Source organism: Chiloscyllium plagiosum, unplaced genomic scaffold (assembly GCF_037043375.1).
Source record: "Chiloscyllium plagiosum isolate Xiang-an unplaced genomic scaffold, Cpla_swu_hap1 HiC_scaffold_6, whole genome shotgun sequence".
In the NCBI taxonomy this organism is placed as follows: Eukaryota; Metazoa; Chordata; class Chondrichthyes; order Orectolobiformes; family Hemiscylliidae; genus Chiloscyllium; species Chiloscyllium plagiosum.
This window is the reverse complement of record NW_028270144.1, coordinates 72,133,670-72,154,266: the sequence shown is the minus strand read 5'-3', so window position 1 is coordinate 72,154,266 and position 20,597 is coordinate 72,133,670. Positions and strand designations below refer to the sequence as shown.

The 20,597-nt window shown below is 40.6% G+C and overlaps 1 protein-coding gene across 3 annotated transcripts in view; it reads right to left on the bottom strand.

Moving 5' to 3' along the window:
• LOC122550650 (interleukin-1 receptor type 1-like) overlaps positions 1-20,597 on the bottom strand; it is a 60,627-nt gene that overhangs the window by 4,614 nt on the left and 35,416 nt on the right. Inside the window, exons 5-10 of one of the 3 annotated variants that reach the window (XM_043691723.2) lie at positions 11,220-11,391; positions 10,329-10,394; positions 6,685-6,811; positions 6,431-6,576; positions 3,665-3,808; positions 3,400-3,561 (exon numbers count right to left, since the gene is read on the bottom strand). In XM_043691723.2, coding sequence (XP_043547658.1) covers positions 3,400-3,561; positions 3,665-3,808; positions 6,431-6,576; positions 6,685-6,811; positions 10,329-10,394; positions 11,220-11,391 — 817 coding nt within the window. The remainder of the gene's footprint in view (positions 1-3,399; positions 3,562-3,664; positions 3,809-6,430; positions 6,577-6,684; positions 6,812-10,328; positions 10,395-11,219; positions 11,392-20,597) is intronic. The other 2 variants (XM_043691728.2, XM_087988117.1) reach the window with 2 other exon arrangements.

The following is a 20,597-nucleotide window of genomic DNA, read 5'->3' as shown; positions in this document are numbered from 1 at the left end:
TTGGTTAAGAAAAAGAAGGAAGCATATGTCAGGTATAGACATGATAGATCGAGTGAATCCTTAGAAGAGTATAAAGGAAGTAGGAGTACACTTAAGAGGGAAATCACGAGGGCAAAGTGGGGACATGAGAGAGCTTTGGCAAATAGAATTAAGGAGAATCCAAAGGGTTTTTACAAATAAATTAAGGACAAAAGGGTAACGAGGGAGAGAATAAGGCCCCACAAAGATGGCCTTTGTGTGGAGCCATAGAAAATGGGGGAGATATTAAATTAATATTTTGCATCAGTATTTACTGTGGAAAAGGATATGGAAGAAATAGACTGTAGGGAAATAGATGGTGACATCTTGCAAAATGTCCAGATTACAGAGGAGGAAGTGCTGGATGTCTTGAAACGGTTAAAGATGGATAAATCCCCAAGACCTGATCAGGTGTACCCGAGAACTCTGTGGGAAGCTAGAGAAGTGATTGCTGGGCCTCTTGCTGAGATATTTGTATCATCGATAGTCACAGGTGAGGTGCCGGAAGACTGGAGGTTGTCAAATGTGGTTTAAGAAGGGCAGTAAAGACAAGCCAGGGAACTATAAACCAGTGAGCCTGACCTCAGTGGTGGGCAAGTTGTTGGAGGGAATCCTGAGGGACAGGATATACATGTATTTAGAAAGGCAAGGACTGATTAAGGATAGTCAACATAGCTTTGTGCGTGGGAAATCATGTCTCACAAACTTGATTGAGTTTTTTGAATTAGTAACAAAGAAGATTGATGAGGGCAGAGCAGTAGATGTGATCTTTATAGACTTCAGTAAGGCGTTCGACAAGGTTCCCCATGGGAGACTGATTAGCAAGGTTAGATCTCATGGAATACAGGGAGAACTAGCCATTTGGATACAGAACTGGCTCAAAGGTAGATGACAGAGGGGGTAGTGGAGCGTTGTTTTTTTAGACTGGAGGCCTGTGACGAATGGAGTGCCACAAGGATCGGTGCAGGGCCCTCTACTTTTTGTCAATTACATAAATGATTTGGATGCGAGCATAAGAGATACAGTTAGTAAGTTTGCAGATGACACCAAAATTGGAGGTATAGTGGACAGCAAAGAGGGTTACCTCAGATTACAACAGGATCTGGACCAGATGGGCCAATGGGCTGAGAAGTGGCAGATGGAGTTTAATTCAGATAAATGTGAGGTGCTGCAGCTTGGGAAAACAAATCTTAGCAGGACTTATACACTTCATGGTAAGGTCTTAGGGAGTGTTGCTGAACAAAGAGACCTTGGAGTGCAGGTTCATAGCTCCTTGAAAGTGGAGTCGCAGGTAGATAGGATAGTGAAGAAGGCATTTGGTATGCTTTCCTTTATTGGTCAGAGTATTGAGTACAGGAGTTGGGAGATCATGTAGCAGCTGTATAGGACATTGGTTAGGCCATTGTTGGAATACTGCGTGCAATTCTGGTCTCCTTCATATCGGAAAGATGTTGTGAAACTTGAAAGGGTTCAGAAAAGATTTACAAGGATGTTGCCAGGGTTGGAGGATTTGAGCTACAGGGAGAGGTTGAACAGGCTGGGGCTGTTTTCCCTGTAGCGTTGAAGGCTGACCTTATAGAGGTTTACAAAATTATGAGGGGCATGGATAGAATAAATAGACAAATTCTTTTCCCTGAGGTCGGGGAGTCCAGAATTAGAGGGCATAGGTTTAGGGTGAGAGGAGAAAGATATAAAAGAGACCTAAGGGGCAACCTTTTCATGCAGAGGGTGGTAAGTGTATGGAATGAGCTGCCATAGGAAGTGGTGGAGGCTGGTACAATTGCAACATTTAAGAGGCATGGGATGGGTATATGAATAGGAAGGGTTTGGAGGGATATGGGCCGGGTGCTGGCAGGTGGGACTAGATTGGGTTGGGATATCTGGTTGGCGTGGACAGATTGGACCGAAGGGTCTGTTTCCATGCTGTACATCTCTATAACTGGTCATCCCCCAGAATAGAAGTACAGCTAATGTTAACAATATTGTTTCTTTTTTACCCCCCAAACATGTGTCTGGTATTGGTTCATCAAAGTAATTGCAGCTCAACCTACATTGCTGCTGCCTTCCACCTGTTGCAGGTACTTTGACGGAAGGAAGTGAATGATTTTGACTCAGCAGTCATAAGGGAAGAGCAACTTAGTTCTAAGTCTGGATACTGTGTGGCTGAACGTGTGTCTCATGGATGAGACAGGTTTGATGTGTCACTTGTCACCGAGATCCCAGCCTCTGACATACCCTTGTTGTCACAGTGTTTATATTACTTGTCCAGGTCAGTTATGAGTCATTGATAATTCTGAGTGTGTTGAGAGTGAAAGCATTCAGTGATTGCCATTGAATATCAAAGGGAGATGGTTGGGTGTTCTCTTAGCGGAGATGGTTATTGATTAACACTTCAGTGACAAATAATATTTATGCTGATGTTGACCACATCTTGCTGCATATGAATATTGAATGCTTCCATTTCTAAGCAAATACAAATGGCACTGAACAATCATTAGCGACCATGCAAAATTCTGACCTCTTGATGGAAGTGAGGTTATTGACAAAGCCGCTGAAGATGGTTAGGCCTAGGACACTAACCTAAGCATTGCCTGCAGTAATACCCTGGGACTGTGATGACTGAACTCCAAAAACCAAAGTCATCTTTTGTGTTTGGCATGACTCTAAATAATGGGGAATTTCCCCCAATTTCTATTGAATTCAGTTTGACTAGGACACTTGAAGTCATACTTGGTTAAATGTTATGTTAATGGCAATGGCTCTGACTCTGACTCACTCCACTCTGGAGTTAAGCTCTGCTGTCAATGTTTGGACCAAAGTTATAATGAGATTAGGAGCTGAATGATCTTGGCCAAAGAGAAGTTGAGTGTCAAGGAGCAGGGAGTTCCTTTGTTTCTTGATAGTGTCGTTGACTACCCCTTTCCATCATTTTGAAGATGTTCAAGAGTAGACTCATAGGGTATTAAATTGGCTAAGTTGGTGTTCTTGTGGCCAGAACATAACTGGACAATTTCCACTATTGCTGGACGGTGTCAATGTTATGGCTGAAATGAAACAGCTTGGCTAGTGGCATGGCTGGTTCTGGAACAGAAGTCTTCAGTACCATATAGTTCTGAAGAAATCATATTAGACTCAAACGTTAACTCTGTTTTTCTCTCTACAGAGGTCCTGCTGAGTTTCTCCAGCAGTCTGCAAGTTTGTTTCAATACTATTGCTGGAATGGTGTCAGAACCTATGACCTTTGCTGCAACCAGTGCCAGCCATTTTTTGATCTCATACAGTGATTGGAATTGGCTGAAACAGTCCTATATATTTACTTTCTTTGCAAATGTGAGAATTGAGGACCACTGAGCCTTATGAGTCACACTTCAACACTCTCACCTTCTCCAGGTAGATCATCTCTTCCAGGTATAAACAATTTATATCCACACTGGCATTCCAAAACTTGAGGAAGTAAATCCATAACAAAGACAAGGATATTGGTACAGTATGATGAACACGAGCTTTGTGGATAGATGATATAAGCATCGTAACTCTTACCATCTACAAAAGAACAAAGCATTAGTATAATTTACAGAATATAACAATTCATTTGGAAAATGTTTCACTCAATTTTCTCTAAGCTTTCATTTGAATGTGCACTTACCATTTTGAGAGTATTTTGCAGGAAAGGTATCACGGTACCAGAGCACAATAGTAATCTTGAAAAACTTGTAAATGCATCCGCTGATGAATAAAACACACGCAAAAATGCCAAATACAACTACTATCTCCTTTGTGAAATCTGGAGCTGAACATACATAAAACATACTTTTATTTAGAAATTCCTAATAAGGATATGCATTTGCACCATTCTAGGAGTATTATTACAAAAACAAAACTGGACATTAATTTCACCCCATCATCATACAAAGTGCAGAGAAAAACAACAATGGTGATAATTTAATAGGCCAACAAACTTATATCTTTGCTGTGACATTTGAAGATTTATTCAATGCTTTTTAATCCATCAGAAATAGATATTGTAAAGCTGTTTCATTTCCAGTCATGACTAAAACAGAATTTTCACTGTAAGAGATACAGGATTGGTATATTATTACAAGGAGAATTAAGTATAAAAATAGGAGATGATGCAGCTGCAGTAGTAGGTACAGTATTGGTCAACCTGTTAAAGGAAGGATGTGAACATATGGGAAGTAGTTCAGGGAAGGTTTACCAGACTAATGCTGAGATTGACAGAGTTGTTTAATCAAGGAAGGTTGAAGAGGCTAGGCTTCTCCTGCTGGAGTTTCGAAGAGTAAAAGATTGTCGGCAGGGTACATGTGAAGAGAATGTTTCCTCTTATGATGGGAGAAACCTAGAACTAGAGGTCTATGTTAAAAATAAGGAGGCACCCATTTAAATTAGAGATGAGGCAATTTTGTTTTGCCCCAGAGGGTCATGAGTCTTTGAAGCCCTCTTCCTGAAATGGCAGTGAAAGCACAGTCTTTGAATATTTTAAAGGCAGAAATGGACAAACATTAGTCACAAAGATGTACGGCATGGAAACGGGCCTTTTGGTTCAACTTGTCCATGCTGAACAGAAATCCTAAATTAATCTAGTCCCATTTGCCAGCATTTGGCCCATATCCCTCTTAACCTTTCATTTTCATGAACCCATTCAGATGCCTTTTCAATGTTGGAATTGTACCAGCCTCCACCACTTCCTCTGGCAGCTCATTCTAGATACCCACAATCCTTTGCATGAAAAAGTTGCCCCTTAGGTCCCTTTTAAGTCTTTCCCCTCTCACATTAAACCTGTGCTCTCTGATTTTGGTCTCCCATACCCTGAGAAAAAGACCTTGGCTATTTACCCTATTTATGCCTCAGGATTTTATAAACTCTAAAGGTCACCTCTCAGCCTCCAACGTTCCAGGAAAAATAGCCCCAGCCTATTCAGCCTCTCCCTATAGTTCAAACTCTCCAACCCCAGCAACATCCTTATAAATCTTTTCTGCACCCTTTCAAGTTTAACAATATCTTTCCTAGAGTAGGGAGACCAGAATTAAAAACAGTATTCCAAAAGCGGCCTAACCAATTTCCTGTATAGATGCAACATGACATCACAATTCCTATACTCAATGCACTGACCAATAAAGGCAAGTGTACCAAACACCACCTTCACTACCCTGTGTGGGATCGTGTTCAAAATCAGTCAGTGGCGAAAATAGCCTCTTTTATTCAGCAATCACAGGACAAGTTCGAGGCAGCAACAGAATCCCAAAATACAGTTCTTACAAGCACCCCTTTATACTGTACACAGTTCTTATTAAAATTCCATTACTATGGTGTTACATTTTTATCTATAGTATAAAAAGGTTTGAAGGGCTTCTGTCCTGGGAGACAGGAGATGAGTTAAAACATGTGCTAAGTGCTGGCTGTTACCGATGAGATTAAGGGTGCCTATCCGGTCTGCTTTCATAATTAAGAGGTGTTTAAGTTAGTAAATGTTGGCTAAAAATACTAGACCTATATGCTCTAAATAAGTTATAAATTGTACCTAATAAAAGAATAAAGGACATTAAACTAATTACCTCAGCTGTGTTGTGAGATTTATTTACTATTTGTCGGTGTGAGTTTCATTCATTCACGCAATTTTACATAAGCGTTGCTTTGACAGTTTATTAAAGGGATAACAGCCCAGTTAAAAGGTATTTAGCAAGTACATATCAGATTAACTCAATATGCTTCAAGATAATGAAATGCTGATAATGAAAACAGAATTTCGGGGTACAACAGGGTTAGGCAGAAATGCATTTAAATTATGCCTTTAACAATCTCGAGGATGTCATGAAAGAAATAACAGACACTGTGCCAGAGCAATCCGGAGGTCCAAATAAACATTTAATCAAAGTGGTGGATTTTATGAAAGATTTTAAAGATGATATAATGATTGAGGGCAGGAATTCCAGTAAGAGGAGCCAAGACATTTAAAATACAAACACTAATTGTGGCAATAAGCAATCCAGAGGAATGAAGATATTAAGTGACTTGGTGACCTTTGGAACATGTTACATGTCCCTTTCAGTGGCATCAGATAAACACACACAATCAGTTTATATCCCACAGTTGTTAAGGCCTTTTTCTTCTAAAATGTTCACTGAGTAACTCACTTGCACTAGTCCAACATTATCAAAAAAAGTGATAATCACAAATAATTTTACAGTTAGGGTAGCTGACAGACAAATCTGATTATTGTATCATGGTTGCCAACTATAAATCAATCTTCAATATTGATTAGTAAAAAAGCAAGGCAAGTTCGTCAATAAAAAAATCATACATGCAAGTTACCAGAAGTCCTGTATCAGGAACAGAAAGATCCCAAAGACTGAAGACAATTGCCATTTCTATAATGTTATAATGAATTACTTGCCTGATTTTCTAAATTGAACTGTTGCTATTTGATACCCCAAACCATTTCTGGCAACACATGTAAGTGCTTCATTATAATACTCTTCCTTGAAATTAGGAAGAACTATGTTTGAGATATGATAGTTGCCTTGATCTTTGCTCTTCTGACTAGAAATAAAAAGTACATGCATTAGCCAAACGAAACAAGTTGTTGTTAGTATGTTTTCATGAAAATTATACGCTCATGTAAATCCTGATAAAATAACAACTGCATACCTGTATTCAACATGATAGTCACTGAAATAGTCTTCAATAAACGTATTATTTATTAGCCAATAAATTAATGTTATGGAAGGATCACAATATCCCGTATACGCTGTGCAAGATAAGTTCAATTTTGATCCTGCACAAACAAAACACAAACATTCTTATTCACCACAATGAAAAGTTGGAACTGCATCAATGTCAAAAACATCTTGACCTGAACAAAGTTGGACAAAATTATCTCAGAGAAAAATCTACATTCTATTAAATAGAGGACATTGCAACTCATGAATAGAGTAAAGTTTGGAATTCTAATGAGGAAGAGATTGAAATATGGTTACAGGTTATAACACTAACGTTTGCATACATCTCCTTCACATAAAATGTTGATCATTTGCTCCACAAGATACATATACATATGATATACAAAGACGTATGCAGCTGGAGGCTTTCCAGAAATCAAATGAAATGTTACATTGTAATTGTGGACAAAGTGATCGCGCTCTTGCCTTCATAATTTGCTCTTAGCTATAGCTGTAAGCATGTTTGTTTTCAAGGTACCCATAAATCTCTTGACCTTAGTTGGTCAGCAAGGGAGTTTAATATTTTAATGAGTCCAGCCCAGGTTGTTTGCCCATTTACTGAACGTAGCATTGCTGAACGGGGATCCACTGACACCTCTCACTTTATGAAGGATTCAAGCAAGTTAGAAATCTGGTGGAGCTACATGTTTACTGCTTTCATTGAAACAAACATAACTATTTCCACCACATCTGCTCTAGTCATTTGTGACAACTGGCAGGTCTTCACTAGTGGGCAAATCTGCAGATTCAATTCCAACTTCATAAGAACATAAGAACTTGGAGCAGAAATTGACAATTCAGCCCTTTGAGCCTGCTCTATCATTTAATACAATCACGGTTGATCTCATCTTCGCCTCAAGATCACTTTCCTGTCCGATCTCCATAAGAGCATGGTGGCTCAGTGGTTAGCACTGCTGCCTCACAGCGCCAGAGACCCGGGTTCAATTCCTGCCTCAAGCGATTGACTGTGTGGAGTTTGCACATTCTCCTGGGTGCTCTGGTTTCCTTCCACAGTCCAAAGAAAATGTGCAGGTGAGGTGAATTGGCTATGCTAAATTGCCCGTAGTGTTAGGTGTAGGGGAATGGGTCTGGGTAGGTTGCATTTTGGCTGGTCGGTATGGACTTGTTGGGCCGAAGGGCCTATTTCCACATTGTAAGTAATCTAATCTAATCTAACCCCATTGCTAATCTGTCTGTCTAAATTTATTCAGTGTCCCAGCTTCCACTGTACGGTGGGGTACTGAGTCCCACAAATTTATATCCCTTTGAGAGAATCAATTTCTCCTCATCTGTTTTAAATCTGCTACTCCTTATCTTCAAACTATGACCTCTCATTTCCCCATATGTAAAAACATCCTTTCTACATCTACTTTGTCAATCCCTTTAACATCTTGTATACCTCAATTAGATCTCTTCTCAATTTTCTAAACTCTAGACAGTACAGACCTAAACTGTTCAATCTCTCTTCATAAAACAAACCCCTTATCTGTGTAATATATGGACTGAACCTCACAACTTTTATCCATTCTCCTAGAAATAGCTCAGACTTTATGAGATGATCACAAAGATTTGATATTGCGATTGTTTGACATCAAACACTCAATTTTGTACTATTGGTTTTGACATTTCCTAGTGATCTCTATGTGCTAAATCAACAACCTGTCCCCTCACATAATTTCCAGTTTTGTGATTTCACAGCTGTCTTACACAGTTGTAACATTAAGTCTTATTTTCTTGACTGGATATCAGCCAGTGTTGCAGCTTGGGCACCACATTTAGAGTTGGATTGTTAAGATCTTGTTTGGCAATCTTTTCCTCATGGCTACTAAAACTGGCTATTGGCAACAGATGTCAAAAAGACAATTTCACTGAGTTCATGATTTAGAGATGCTGGTGTTGGACTGGGGTGTACAAAGTTAAAAATCACACAACACCAGGTTATAGTCCAACAGGTTTACTTGAAAATTTGCTTCCAATTAAACCTGTTGGACTGTAACCTGGTGTTGTGTGATTTTTCACTGAGTTCAGTTTGCCTGGCCAATATTCAGCAAACAGCAGGCACAGCTGACTCCCTCTGCTGCCTGTGTGTGGTAGTCTGAAGCAAAGAAGTACAATGCAATTTTTAAAAAATACAGTTGTAGTTGGTAATGTTTGTAATCAACTGGGGTGGGGGTAGGGGAAGGGTGGTGGAGAATGTGCCTTCACAAAGAGGAAGAGCGGTCATCAATTTGTAGGGTATAAGCTGTGTTATTTGCTGCTTTAAAGGATTTCAGACCAATATGTGGGTTTTTTTGTTCGAAGTCTGGTTTCAATGCGAGTGCTTCATTTACTGTCAGTTGGTGGTACTCTTTGAGAGGGCTGCTTCCCCAAAGGAAATTCAACATGTTATAGCACAGCAAGCTATTTGACTCACATTGGTCTCAACATCCCAGAAACAATCCTCATGGTATTTGTTCATTGTATCAACTATATGTTAATCATGAAAGAATACAATTACTTCATATGAACCCCTGTTAAAGTAAATTTTCCACCTTAAAAACATGCAAACTCATGCTGTGAATAAGGTGATGGAATGCAAAAACCATGTTCCTGATCCAAACAGAAAAACACAAAAAAATGCAATGTATCTTGAATCCCAGAACATTTAATTCACTAGGGTCTGAGACATGATATAATAATGTGGTTGTGATAACTGAGGTATTCACCAATTTTTTTTAGTGAACAATTTCCTGACATTCTAGAAAATAGATGTGATTACAATGATGCAAACAAAAAAGCAAAGTCTTTAGGTTCTCAACAATTAGCATCATCTCACAAATATTCACCCCCTCCATCAGCACCGCTAGTAACAGTGTGTACCATCTACAAGATGCACTGTAGAAATTCAATAAAGCTCCTCAGATAGCATCTTCCAAATACACAACCACTACCATCTATAATAACACACAATCCTGACTTTGAAATGTATTGCCATTTCTTTGATGTTGCTGGGTCAAAATTCTGGAACACTCTCAGTAACAGCATTGTTGGTCTATCTACAGCAAATGAACTGCAGCAGTTCAATAAGGTGACTCATAGCCACCTTCTCAACAGTGACTAGAGATGGGCAATGAGTAATCAACCAGACAGCAATGCCCATACCCCATGCATAAATAGAAAAACATCAATTCAAGCTACCTGGCAAAGTTATTGGAAGAGATGTTGCACAACACCTCCAAACATTACCTTAAAAGACATTAACTTCTTCAACTCCGATCAATCAGGGTACAGGACACCAACATGCATCTAAAACACTTTGCTCTATCAAACTAAAATAATGAACATCTATGGTTTTACCAGTCATGGGAAAATCTTTTGACAAGTCACCCCCAGAATTTTCCTGATAATCAGCCACTCCTGGACTATGGTCATGATCAGCAGGAATTTTAAGTCATAGACGATTATAATAATAAGTATTCAATCCAGGCTTTCACTGGGAGTAAGAGAAAGGCATGAGGAAGGAGCTAGATGAGGAGTAGATAGCCATGATGTGTGACAAAAAGTAGCTTTGTCTATTTCTCAAAAAGTACTTACCAGGTTCAAGCTCAATTGTACCATTTTTTGGTTGTATAATATTTGGGCCAATACCAGCTTTACAGCCTGTAGAAACAACAACATCCTTTTAGCAAAAGGATCAAGGAAAACAATTTGGTAGAACTATGTTTGATTGGTAATCAGCATATATAAGCAGCAGCAAAAAGCTTTATTTTACACTTTTCTGTGGACATAAATGAAAAGTACATCTTTGAATATTCCACTATGCTGTAACAAGAATGTCAGAAAGTATGAATTGGTGATAAATAGCTAATCTATTCCACTAGATGGTGTTATTGTTTTTGTTAAACAAAGAGTCTGGAGTCCATCATTTGTTATCCAATGATTAACTTCTTATTTAACAGGTTTTCAAAAGCGTTTGTAATCCATTAAATTGTTTGGGCTTTCTAGAATTTTAAATATTTGTGAAAGAGATCAGAGAGCTTTTCTCGGATAAGAACATGTACGTTTTTCTTCTGATTTAACAATCATTTGTGACCTTCAATAAAGAACAAATGAAACGCTGAAGTATCTAGTCTTGGGAATGAGAAAAAAAAATGTAGTTGTTAGTGTTGCCATCTTTGCAATTTCCTAGCAGAGCAATTTTTAGAGGCACACCAAAGGTATGTGTAGGATTTGAAGGGTACCGTCATGCTGATGTAGTTGGCAGCCATGCAAAAATGCTGTTGTGTGCAACTGATACTTGGTTTGGTAATGCTTATAATTTGCTTTGCAAGTAATCAAGATGAATTCTAAAAGAATGAGAGGCTAAAAATATTTGAATGTTTACAGCCAATATACCATCAAATCATAACAACATAATACTTTCACTCAGAAATTTCACATGACTTATCCAAGACAAGCAGGTATTGCCTTGGAACACAAGCTTACCTTTAATATCAAAATCAATAGTTCTTGCTGTTTTGTACTGTAAACCATTATGCACAAACTGCAGTTCACAGACGTAGATTCCTCCATCCAAGGGCTGCACATTTGTTATAGTAAGGTACTGGTCATTTTTATGGAACTTATATTTTTCTCCATTTGAAAGAGGTTTACAATCCTAAAAATAGAATCATTCACAATTACAATGACACAGTCAAAGCTCACAAATCCAGATGCCCTGCGGTGACAGACACACTGTGTGGATAAACGGCAGGCCAAAATGTGCGCCTCCCTTTTGTTAATCTCGAATTGATCTGAAATCCTAGCCATTAAGTGGTTGTTCTTGTTAGGGTGGATATTGTTTCCCTTTAAAAGTAACACAGCAGGAATTGTAAAATGCACATGCTCTGAGAAAAGCTTAGCCGAAGTCACTTGAACAATTTATATAAACAACTCATATTTGTAAAGTATCTTTAAAGCAATGAAACATTCTGAAGTGCTTCACAAGACTATTAAGTATGCCACTGAGTTACGTAAGCAGTTATTAAAAGCTTAAACAAAGTGCTCGGTTTTCAGGAGTTCACTGAAGTAGGAAAGAAAAGCAGTGAGTTGAATTGAGGCAAGTCCCAGAGCTCGGGGCTCTCACAACTGAAGGCACAGCCACCCAAAATTTAAGAAATTATAAAGAGGACAAAATCTGAGGAGTGCAGATGTCTCAGAGGATTGCAGATCAAGAGTAGATCACAGAGAGTGGGCAGCAAAAGGCTACGAATGGATTTGAGAAGCAGGATGAGAATTTTCAACTTAAGATGTGTTTGACCGGTAGCTAATGCACAGATGAAATAGGAGAATGGAAATGTGACCCGCTGAGAGTTAAGATGCGATAGCAGATTTTTTTGATGACTACATGTTTGATTTAAGTCTAGATCTAAGAAAGGCTTGAATAAAGGTTTCAACAGCAGATGAACTCAGAAGAGTGAAGTCAGGCAATATTCAGGTGCTAGAAATTTAAGACAAAGCAACACCCACATGCAAAGGTGTGACAATGGAATTTTTTTGTTAATGCAAGTAAAGGGGGAAATCAATATTTTGGCACAATGAAGCTGCAGAGACAGCAACACAGCAAGCAGGCAGGCCAGTTCCAATTCCATCGCAACAACTGTGCCACAACAAATTCCATGACCTCACCAGCTCTCATAAGATGAAAAGGGACCAAGCATGTCTTTCAAATAGACGGTGAACTTCTTTTTCCCATTGTTGTGCATACATGTTTTACAGTTCACCACAATGTTCCACAGGCTGAAATTGTTTTTGTAACTTCCAATAATCCACCCAACGCCTCCGTCATTTCTTTTTCTGTGTTCACGCCACTAATACTCTCATGTAATATGGAATGGTTTAGTTCATTCTCCCTTTATTATATGGTGTTCATGTCATTTCCTAGGTTTGACTGCTATCCACATCAACCAAAGTCAATATCAACAGAGAAAGATTGGCCACAAAGAAATGATGCCCCAAACTTTAACCCACTCATGCAGAAGCAGCCTTGGAGTTCTTGGGTGGAGAAACTATAAAAGAGGGGGAAGTAAGAACCATGACATCAGCTGAAGGTCAGTTAGAATAGTCTTCACCTCACTCATATCCAGTTGAGACCCCAAAAGTCCACAAACCATTCAGTGGCATGTACTTATAAAACAGGCCCTTGGCTATTTATGGATTTTAAATTTTAGACTAGATGGAGTTTGGAAATTGTGCTGTCTATTCTTTAACAATAACTGAATTGCAGGATGGTCAATCAGTGATCGCACCAACACAAAGCTCAAATGGCTGGTCCTGGCTGGAATATTTCAGAGGAATGGTTGAGAAGGTGCTGCCACACAGCACACATCATGGCTTGCATTGTGGCATAGTAGTGAGTACTGCTGCCTTGCAGCACTAAGGACGCAGGTTCGATTTCAGCCTTGGGCAACTGTACAGAGTTTGCACATTCTTCCTGTGCAAAGGTTGCTCCAGTTTCCTCCCACAACCACTGCACTGTTGGGAACGAAGCCCTTAACAGGGCAGGGGGGAGGGGTGAAGAGACAAAGGGAAGCTGAAGGAGAAGACAATGCAGATGAACTAGCAATATGAAAAGAACATTTTGCAGCACTAGGAGCTGCTTTTAATGCTTTCCCCATTGTACAAAAGTCATTCCTGCAAAGTTTTCCAAGTACTCCTCTGCAGACATTAATAAATAGCCCTCCCATTCCACCTAATGGAAGTGGCTGCAAAGGGAACTAAGAGATGTAGGCTACCATTGAAGGATGAAACAAAGGGATTTAACTCAGGGGCTCCTATTACTTCAGCTTTTCTTCTGTGAAACACATCTCATTGTGTAACAAACTCCTTTTTGCATATTTAAGTGGTCTCTCACCTTTCTTAGATTAGATTACTAACAGTGTGGAAACAGGTCCTTCGGTCCAACAAGTCCACACCGACCCGCCGAAACATAACCCACCCAGACCCATTCCCCTATGTTTACCCCTTCACCTAACACTATGGGCAATTTAGCGTGGCCAATTCACCTAACTTGCACATTTTTGGATTGTGGGAGGAAACCGGAGCACCCGGAGGAAACCCACGTAGACACGGGGAGAACGTGCAAACTCCACACAGAGAGTCGCCTGAGGCAGGAATTGAACCCGGGTCTCTGGCGCTGCGAGGTAGCAGTGCTAGCCACCGTGCCATCCATAAACCTTTGATTGGGATTACTGCTCACTTGTTTCAGTCCTCATTTAAAATTGTGGCTGTAACAGGCTGCTCCTTTTTGAGGTATTTTAGGTGTTGGATGTAATTTCCTCGAATTCGAGGAGCAGCAATTACTGTTTTATATGCTTTTGCATTGTTTTGGAACTTTGGAGAAAAAAGTCAAAAAACAGCACTTTAAAAAGGGGGAAGGATAGACAATAGGCAGCACACGGTCAGAGGGAGAGAGAGAGATAAAACCCACACTGCTAACAGACACAGCAGTGAATCTGCGCAGGTATTGACTTTGGTGTTTGAATTCATGCATCTCTGGATATCGGACTGCGTCTAGGAAATATTAAAAAATTCACAGCTGACCTTGGAGGAACCTGTATGGAAGAGGTCATAGCACAGAAACAGATAAATGCATAGTCTTTAAGTGTAGCCTTGCTGTAAATCTACAATAGTGTGTAGAGTGGGTTCTTTCTTGATTACATGTTTTATTGAGATCTGTCTCTTGATTAAATTTTAAAAATATAAGCCATAAGTATTAAGTTATTAAAATACTGGAGTGGTGTTTTAACACGGCACTATTTTCTGAGTCTTTAGATTGTGAAGGAGTAAAAATGGCCTTCAATAGAGTGATATGCTCTTCTTGTTGGGATGTGAGAGTTTAGACTTTACTGAGGATTGTCTGCAATGAAAGTCTTTCATACCCTATCAGATTGAATGGATCAGTTGAGTGACAGAGGCAATGAGTGATTTACAAGAGCAAGGGAATGTGATTGATGGAAGTTACAAAATGGGAGAAAAGCTGCAGATACAGTCAGGCAGATGGGTTAATTCCAGGAAAGGTAGGCAGGTACTGCAGGAGTTTTCTGTGTCTAGATGTGAGTGGTGCTGAAAAAGCACAGCAGGTCAGGCAGCAATGAGGAGCAGGAAAATCGATGTTTTAGGCAAAAGCCCTTATCAGGGATGAAGGCAGGGAGCCTCCAGGTTCGAGAGATGAATGGGAGGGGTGTGGGGCTGGGGAGAAAGTAGCAAAGAGTACAGTAGGTGGATGGGGTGGGGATGAAGGTGATAGGTCAGAGAGGAGGGTGGAACGGATATGTGGGAAGGAAGGCTGGCAGGTAGGACAGGTCATGAGGATGGTATTGAGCTGGAAGGTTGGAACTAGGGTAAGGTGGGGGGAGAAGAATTGAGGGAACTGGTGAAGTCCACATTGATGCCCTGGGGTTGAAGTGCTCCGAGGCAGAAGATGAGGCATTCTTCCTCCAGGCGTCGGTTAGTGAGGGAGCAGTGGTGGAGGAGGCCCAGGACCTGCATGTCCTCAGCAGAGTGGGATTAGGAGTTGAAATATTGGGCCACGGGGCGGTGGGGAGATTTCAGTTATCTGTAAGAATAATATGGTGGTTATGTTAGGGGATTTTAATTTTGGGACTACCATAGTATTAGTGGTTTAGTTAGAGAGCGACCATAAATCTATTAGTTTTAAAACAGTGACAGGAAAGGATTGACCAGATCTAAAAGTTGAAGTTCTAAATTGGAGAAAGGCTAATGTTGACGGTATTAGGCAAGAACTTTCAAAAGCTGATTGGGGGCAGATGTTCACAGGTAAAGGGATGGCTGGAAAATGGAAAGCCTTCAGAAGTGAAATAACGAGAGTCCAGAGACAGTATATTCCTGTTAGGGTGAAAGAAAAGGCTGGTAGGTGTAGGGAATGCTGGATGATGAGAGAAATTGGGGTTTTGGTTAAAAATAAGAAGGAAGCATATGTCAGGTATAGACATCAGAGATTGAGTGAATCCTTAGAGGAGTATAAAGACAATTGGAGCATACTTAAGAGGGAAATCAGGAGGGCAAAAAGGGGACAGGTCAGAGTTTGGCAAACAGGGTTAAGGAAAAAGCAAAGGGATTCTACAAATACATTAAGGATGACAGGGTAACTCGAGAGAGAGAATAGGGTCTCTTAAAGATCAGCAAGGCCACCTATGTGTGGAAGGGAAGATACTAAGCTAGTATTTTGCATCAGTGTTTACTGTGGAGAAGGATATGGAAGATAGAGAACATGGGGAAATAAATAGTGACATCTTGGAAAATGTCCATAGGTAGCAGAGGTAGTGCTAGATGTCTTGAAATGCATAAAGGTAGATAAATCCCCAGGACCTGGTCAGGTGTATCCTAAAACTCTGTGGCAAGCTAGGGAAATGATTGCTGGGCCCCTTGCTGAGATATTTGTATCATCGATTGTCACAAGTGAGGTACCAGAAGACTGGAGGTTGGCTAACATGGTAACATTATCTAAGAAAGGTGGTAAGGAAAAGCCAGGGAATTACAGACTAGTGAACCTGACATTGGTGATAGGCACTTTTCTGGAGGGAATCCTGAGGGACAGGATTTACATGTATTTGGTAAGGCAAGAACTGATTAGGGATAGTCAGCATGGCTTTGTGCATGGGAAATCAAGTTTCACGAACTTGGTTGAGTTTTTTGAAGTAACAAAGAGGATTGATGAGGGCAGAGCAGTAGTTGAGATCTATTCATTCGACAAGGTTAGCAAGGTTAGATCTCATGGAATACAGGGAGAACTAACCATTTAGATACAGAACTGGTTCAATGTTGGAAGATAAAGGGTGGTGGCGGAGGGTTGCTTTTCAGACTGGAGGCCTGTGACCAGTGGAGTGCCACAAGGATTGAAAATGGGGCCATTGCTTTTTGTCATTTATATAAATGGTTTAGATGTGAGTTTAAGAGGTGTAGTTAGCAAGTTTGCAGATGACACCAAAATCGGAGGTGTTGTGGACAGCGAAGGTTATCTCAGATTACAACGGAATCTTGATCAGATGGGCCAATGTGCTGAGGAGTGGCAGATGGAGCTTAATTTAGATAAATGCAAGATGCTGCATTTTGGCAAAGCAAATCAGAGCAGGACTTATACACTTAATAGTAAGGCCCTGGGGGTATTGCTGAATAAAGTGACCTTGGAGTGCAGGTTCATAGTTCCTTGGAAGTGGAGTTGCAGGTAGATAGGATACTGAAGAAGGCGTTTGGTATGCTTTCCTTTATTGGTCAGAGTATTGAGTACAGGAGTTGGTAGGTCATGTTGCGACTGCACAGGACATTGGTTCGGCCACTTTTGAAATACTCATGCAATTCTGGTCTCCCTCTTATTGGAAGAATGTTGTGAAACTCGAAAGGGTTCAGAAAAGATTTACAAGGATGTTGCCAGAGTTGGAAGATTTGAGCTATAGAGAGAGGTTGAATAGGCTGAGACTGTTTTCCCTGGATCGTCAGAGGCTGAGGGGTGACCTTATAGAGGTTTACAAAATCATGAGGCATAGGATCAACAGACAAAGTCTTTTCGCTGGGGTGGGGGTGTCCAGAACTAGAGGGCACAGGTTTAGGATGAGAGAGGAAAGATATAAAAGGGACCTAAGGGGCTAAGTTTCATTCAGAGGGTGGTACCTGTATGGAACGAGCTGACAAAGGAAGTGGGAGGCTGGTACAATTGCAGCATTATAAGGCATCTAGACAGGTATATGAATAAGAAGGGTTAAGGGATAGAACATAGAAAAGTACAGCACAGAACAGGCCCTTGGCCCACGATGTTGTGCTGAGGTTTAATCCTAATGTAAAATATAATAACTTGACCTACGCACCCCTCAACTCACTGCTATCCCTGTGCATGTCCAGCAGTCGCTTAAATGTCCCTAATGACTCTGTTTCCACCGCCACCGCTGGCAACACAATCCATGCATTCACAACTCTCTGCGTAAAGAACCTACCTCTGACGTCTCCTTTATACCTTTCCCCTAATATCTTAAAACTATGACCCCTTGTACCTGTCAATCCTGCCCTGGGGAAGAATCTCTGGCTATTGACTCTATCCATTCCTCTCACTATCTTGTATACCTCGATCAGGTCTTCTCACTTCCTCCTTCTCTCCAGAGAGAAAAGTCTAAGCTTTTTCAACCTTTCTTCATAAGGCACGCCCTCCAGTCCAGGCAGCATCCTGGTAAACCTTCTTTGCACCCCTTTCCAAAGCCTCTGTATCTTTCCTATAGTAGGGTGACCAGAATTGGACACAATATTCCAAGTGTGGTCTCAGCAGGGACTTGTAGACCTGTAGCAAAACCTCGCAGCTCTTAAACTCTAGGCCCCTGTTCACGAAAGCCAAAACACCATATGCTTTCTTAACAACCCTATCCACTTGGGTGGCAACTTTGAGGGATATATGTACTTGCGCACCCAGATCCCTCTGTTCCTCCACACTTTCAAGAATCCTGTCTTTTAATCCTATATTCATCATTCAAGTTTGACCTTCCGAAATGCATTTATCCAGATTGAACTCCATCTGCCATTTCTCAGCCCAGCTCTGCATCCTGTCTATGTCATGCTGCAGCCTGCAATAGCCCTTGATACTATCGACGGCACTATCTCCTCATCCAAGTCATTTATAAAAACTACAAAGAGCAGAGGCCCAAGAACAAGATATGGGCCAAATGCTGGCAGGCTGACAAGTGGCAGATGGAGTTTAATTTAAATCAATGTGAGGTGCTGCGCTTTGGGAAAGCAAATCTTAGCAGGACTTATACACTTAATGGTAAGATCCTCGGGAGTGTTGCTGAACAAAGAGACCTGGGACTTCAGGTTCATAGCTCCTTGAAAGTGGAGTCGCAGGTAGATAGGATAATGAAGGAAGCGTTTGGTATGCTTTCCTTCATTGGTCAGAGGATTGAATACAGGAGTTGGGAGGTCATGTAGTGGTTGTACAGGACATTAGTTAGGCCACTGTTGGAATATTGCGTGCAATTCTGGTCTCCTTCCTATTGGAAAGATGTTGTGAAATTTGAAAGGGTTCAGAAAAGATTTACAAGGATGTTGCCAGGGTTGGAGGATTTGAGCTATAGGGAGATATTGAATAGGCTAGGACTGTTTTCCCTGGAGCATTGAAGGATGACGGGTGACCTTATAGAGATTTACAAAATCATGAGGGGCATGGATAGGGTAAATGGGCAAGGTCTTCCCTGGGGTGGGGGAGTCCAGAACTAGAGGGCATAGGTTTAGGGTGAGAGGGGAAAGATATTAAAGAGACCTAAGGGGCAACTTTCTCATGCAGACGGTGGTACGTGTATGGAATGAGCTGCCATAGGAAGTGGTGGAGGCTGGTACAATTGCAACATTTAAAAGGCATCTGGATGGGTATATGAATAGGAAGGGTTTGGAGGGATATGGGCTGAGTGTTGGCAGGTGGGACTAGATTGGATTGGGATATCCGGTTGGCACGGAGTTGGACCGAAGGGTCTGTTTCTGTGCTGTACATCTCTATGACTCTGGAAGCATTCTGTGTCCACTTTAGAGTCATTTTTCTTTGCATCATCCTTTTGGTCCTCTATTTTGAATGCCAGAGTTTAATGTTGCTGTTTGATTGTTTTTTTAAATCAGACTAAATGACAAGAAACACAATAAAGACCATTTTCTCACACATGTTATGTACTTCCTTGTGCCAGCCCAAACAGGGACTTTCCACATGCGAAAATGGGAATATGTCCATTGTAAGTCGAAGCAGTGTACTTGTCCCAGTTCTGTTTCAGTGTATTCTCAGCACAGCTATAAAGGTATGCTTCCTTGTTGAAAAAAAATATAGGTTTGAACATTTTTAGTGTAACTGGCACTTATTGCCCACTCCTAACTGCCTTTCAGAAGTTCATGATAAGCTGCCTTCTGAACCACCACAGTCAATTCTGACAACCTGAGGAGAGTTAGGGATGGAGATGCTCGGAGTTTGACTCAGCAATAGTGACAGAAGAAATACAAGCCTTTATGTTTTTTTGTTGTGAATTTTTTGAGGAGATTTCAGGAACGATTTAAAATGGCAGAGAGGACCCAGACTTGGAAGTCGTACCACCAAGTCAGACAGTTCCTAGTAATGGGAAGGGGGCAGTCAGAACAGACAAATGCAAGAAACCCAAACTCAGCAGGGCTATTTCACGGCAGTGTGGAGTTGAACCAGAACTAACATTTGCTGTAGTAGAGATCTTATCTCATTATGTGCATGTTACTATCTTTTACAGCAGAAATCAATGCTCATAAATGGCAGATATAGGCTGTAGAACAACCAAGCTTGATATGCTAATTTTTTTAAATTAAAAGATAATCTGCCTGAGTCTGATTTGTAAAGAAATCTGTGCTTTTGGTTTCAATAGCTGTACGTTTATATAACTCTTTGAATAAGATTGTAGTATTATTGCTACATGAGGGCTTTCCACACAAACCAACTATCACAATGGGTTCAGAGTTTGACTAACAGCTTTAAGGGTTATTAAAAAGTTAGCAATCTTTTGTGCGGGTTATGAATCCAAATGCTTAGGTTTTTTTAAGCAGATTAAGTACTTCAGGGGATCGAAATGCATTGAAGGAGATTTTCTAATGAAAAGTTAGTTTTAAAAAAATATACAGATGTCTGTAATAAATATGTAGAGCTTTATTGTATTTCAGCATAGCTCCTGAGATCTGCCACATTAGATTCTGGGTGACTTAACATGACGGACATGTGGTGGGACAGGGGTGGTGCACAGGATACAAGTAAGAGAGGTGTTTTATTATTCTTTATTACTTCATGACTCGCGTGTGTCACCAAGACAGCATATTGTTAACTAT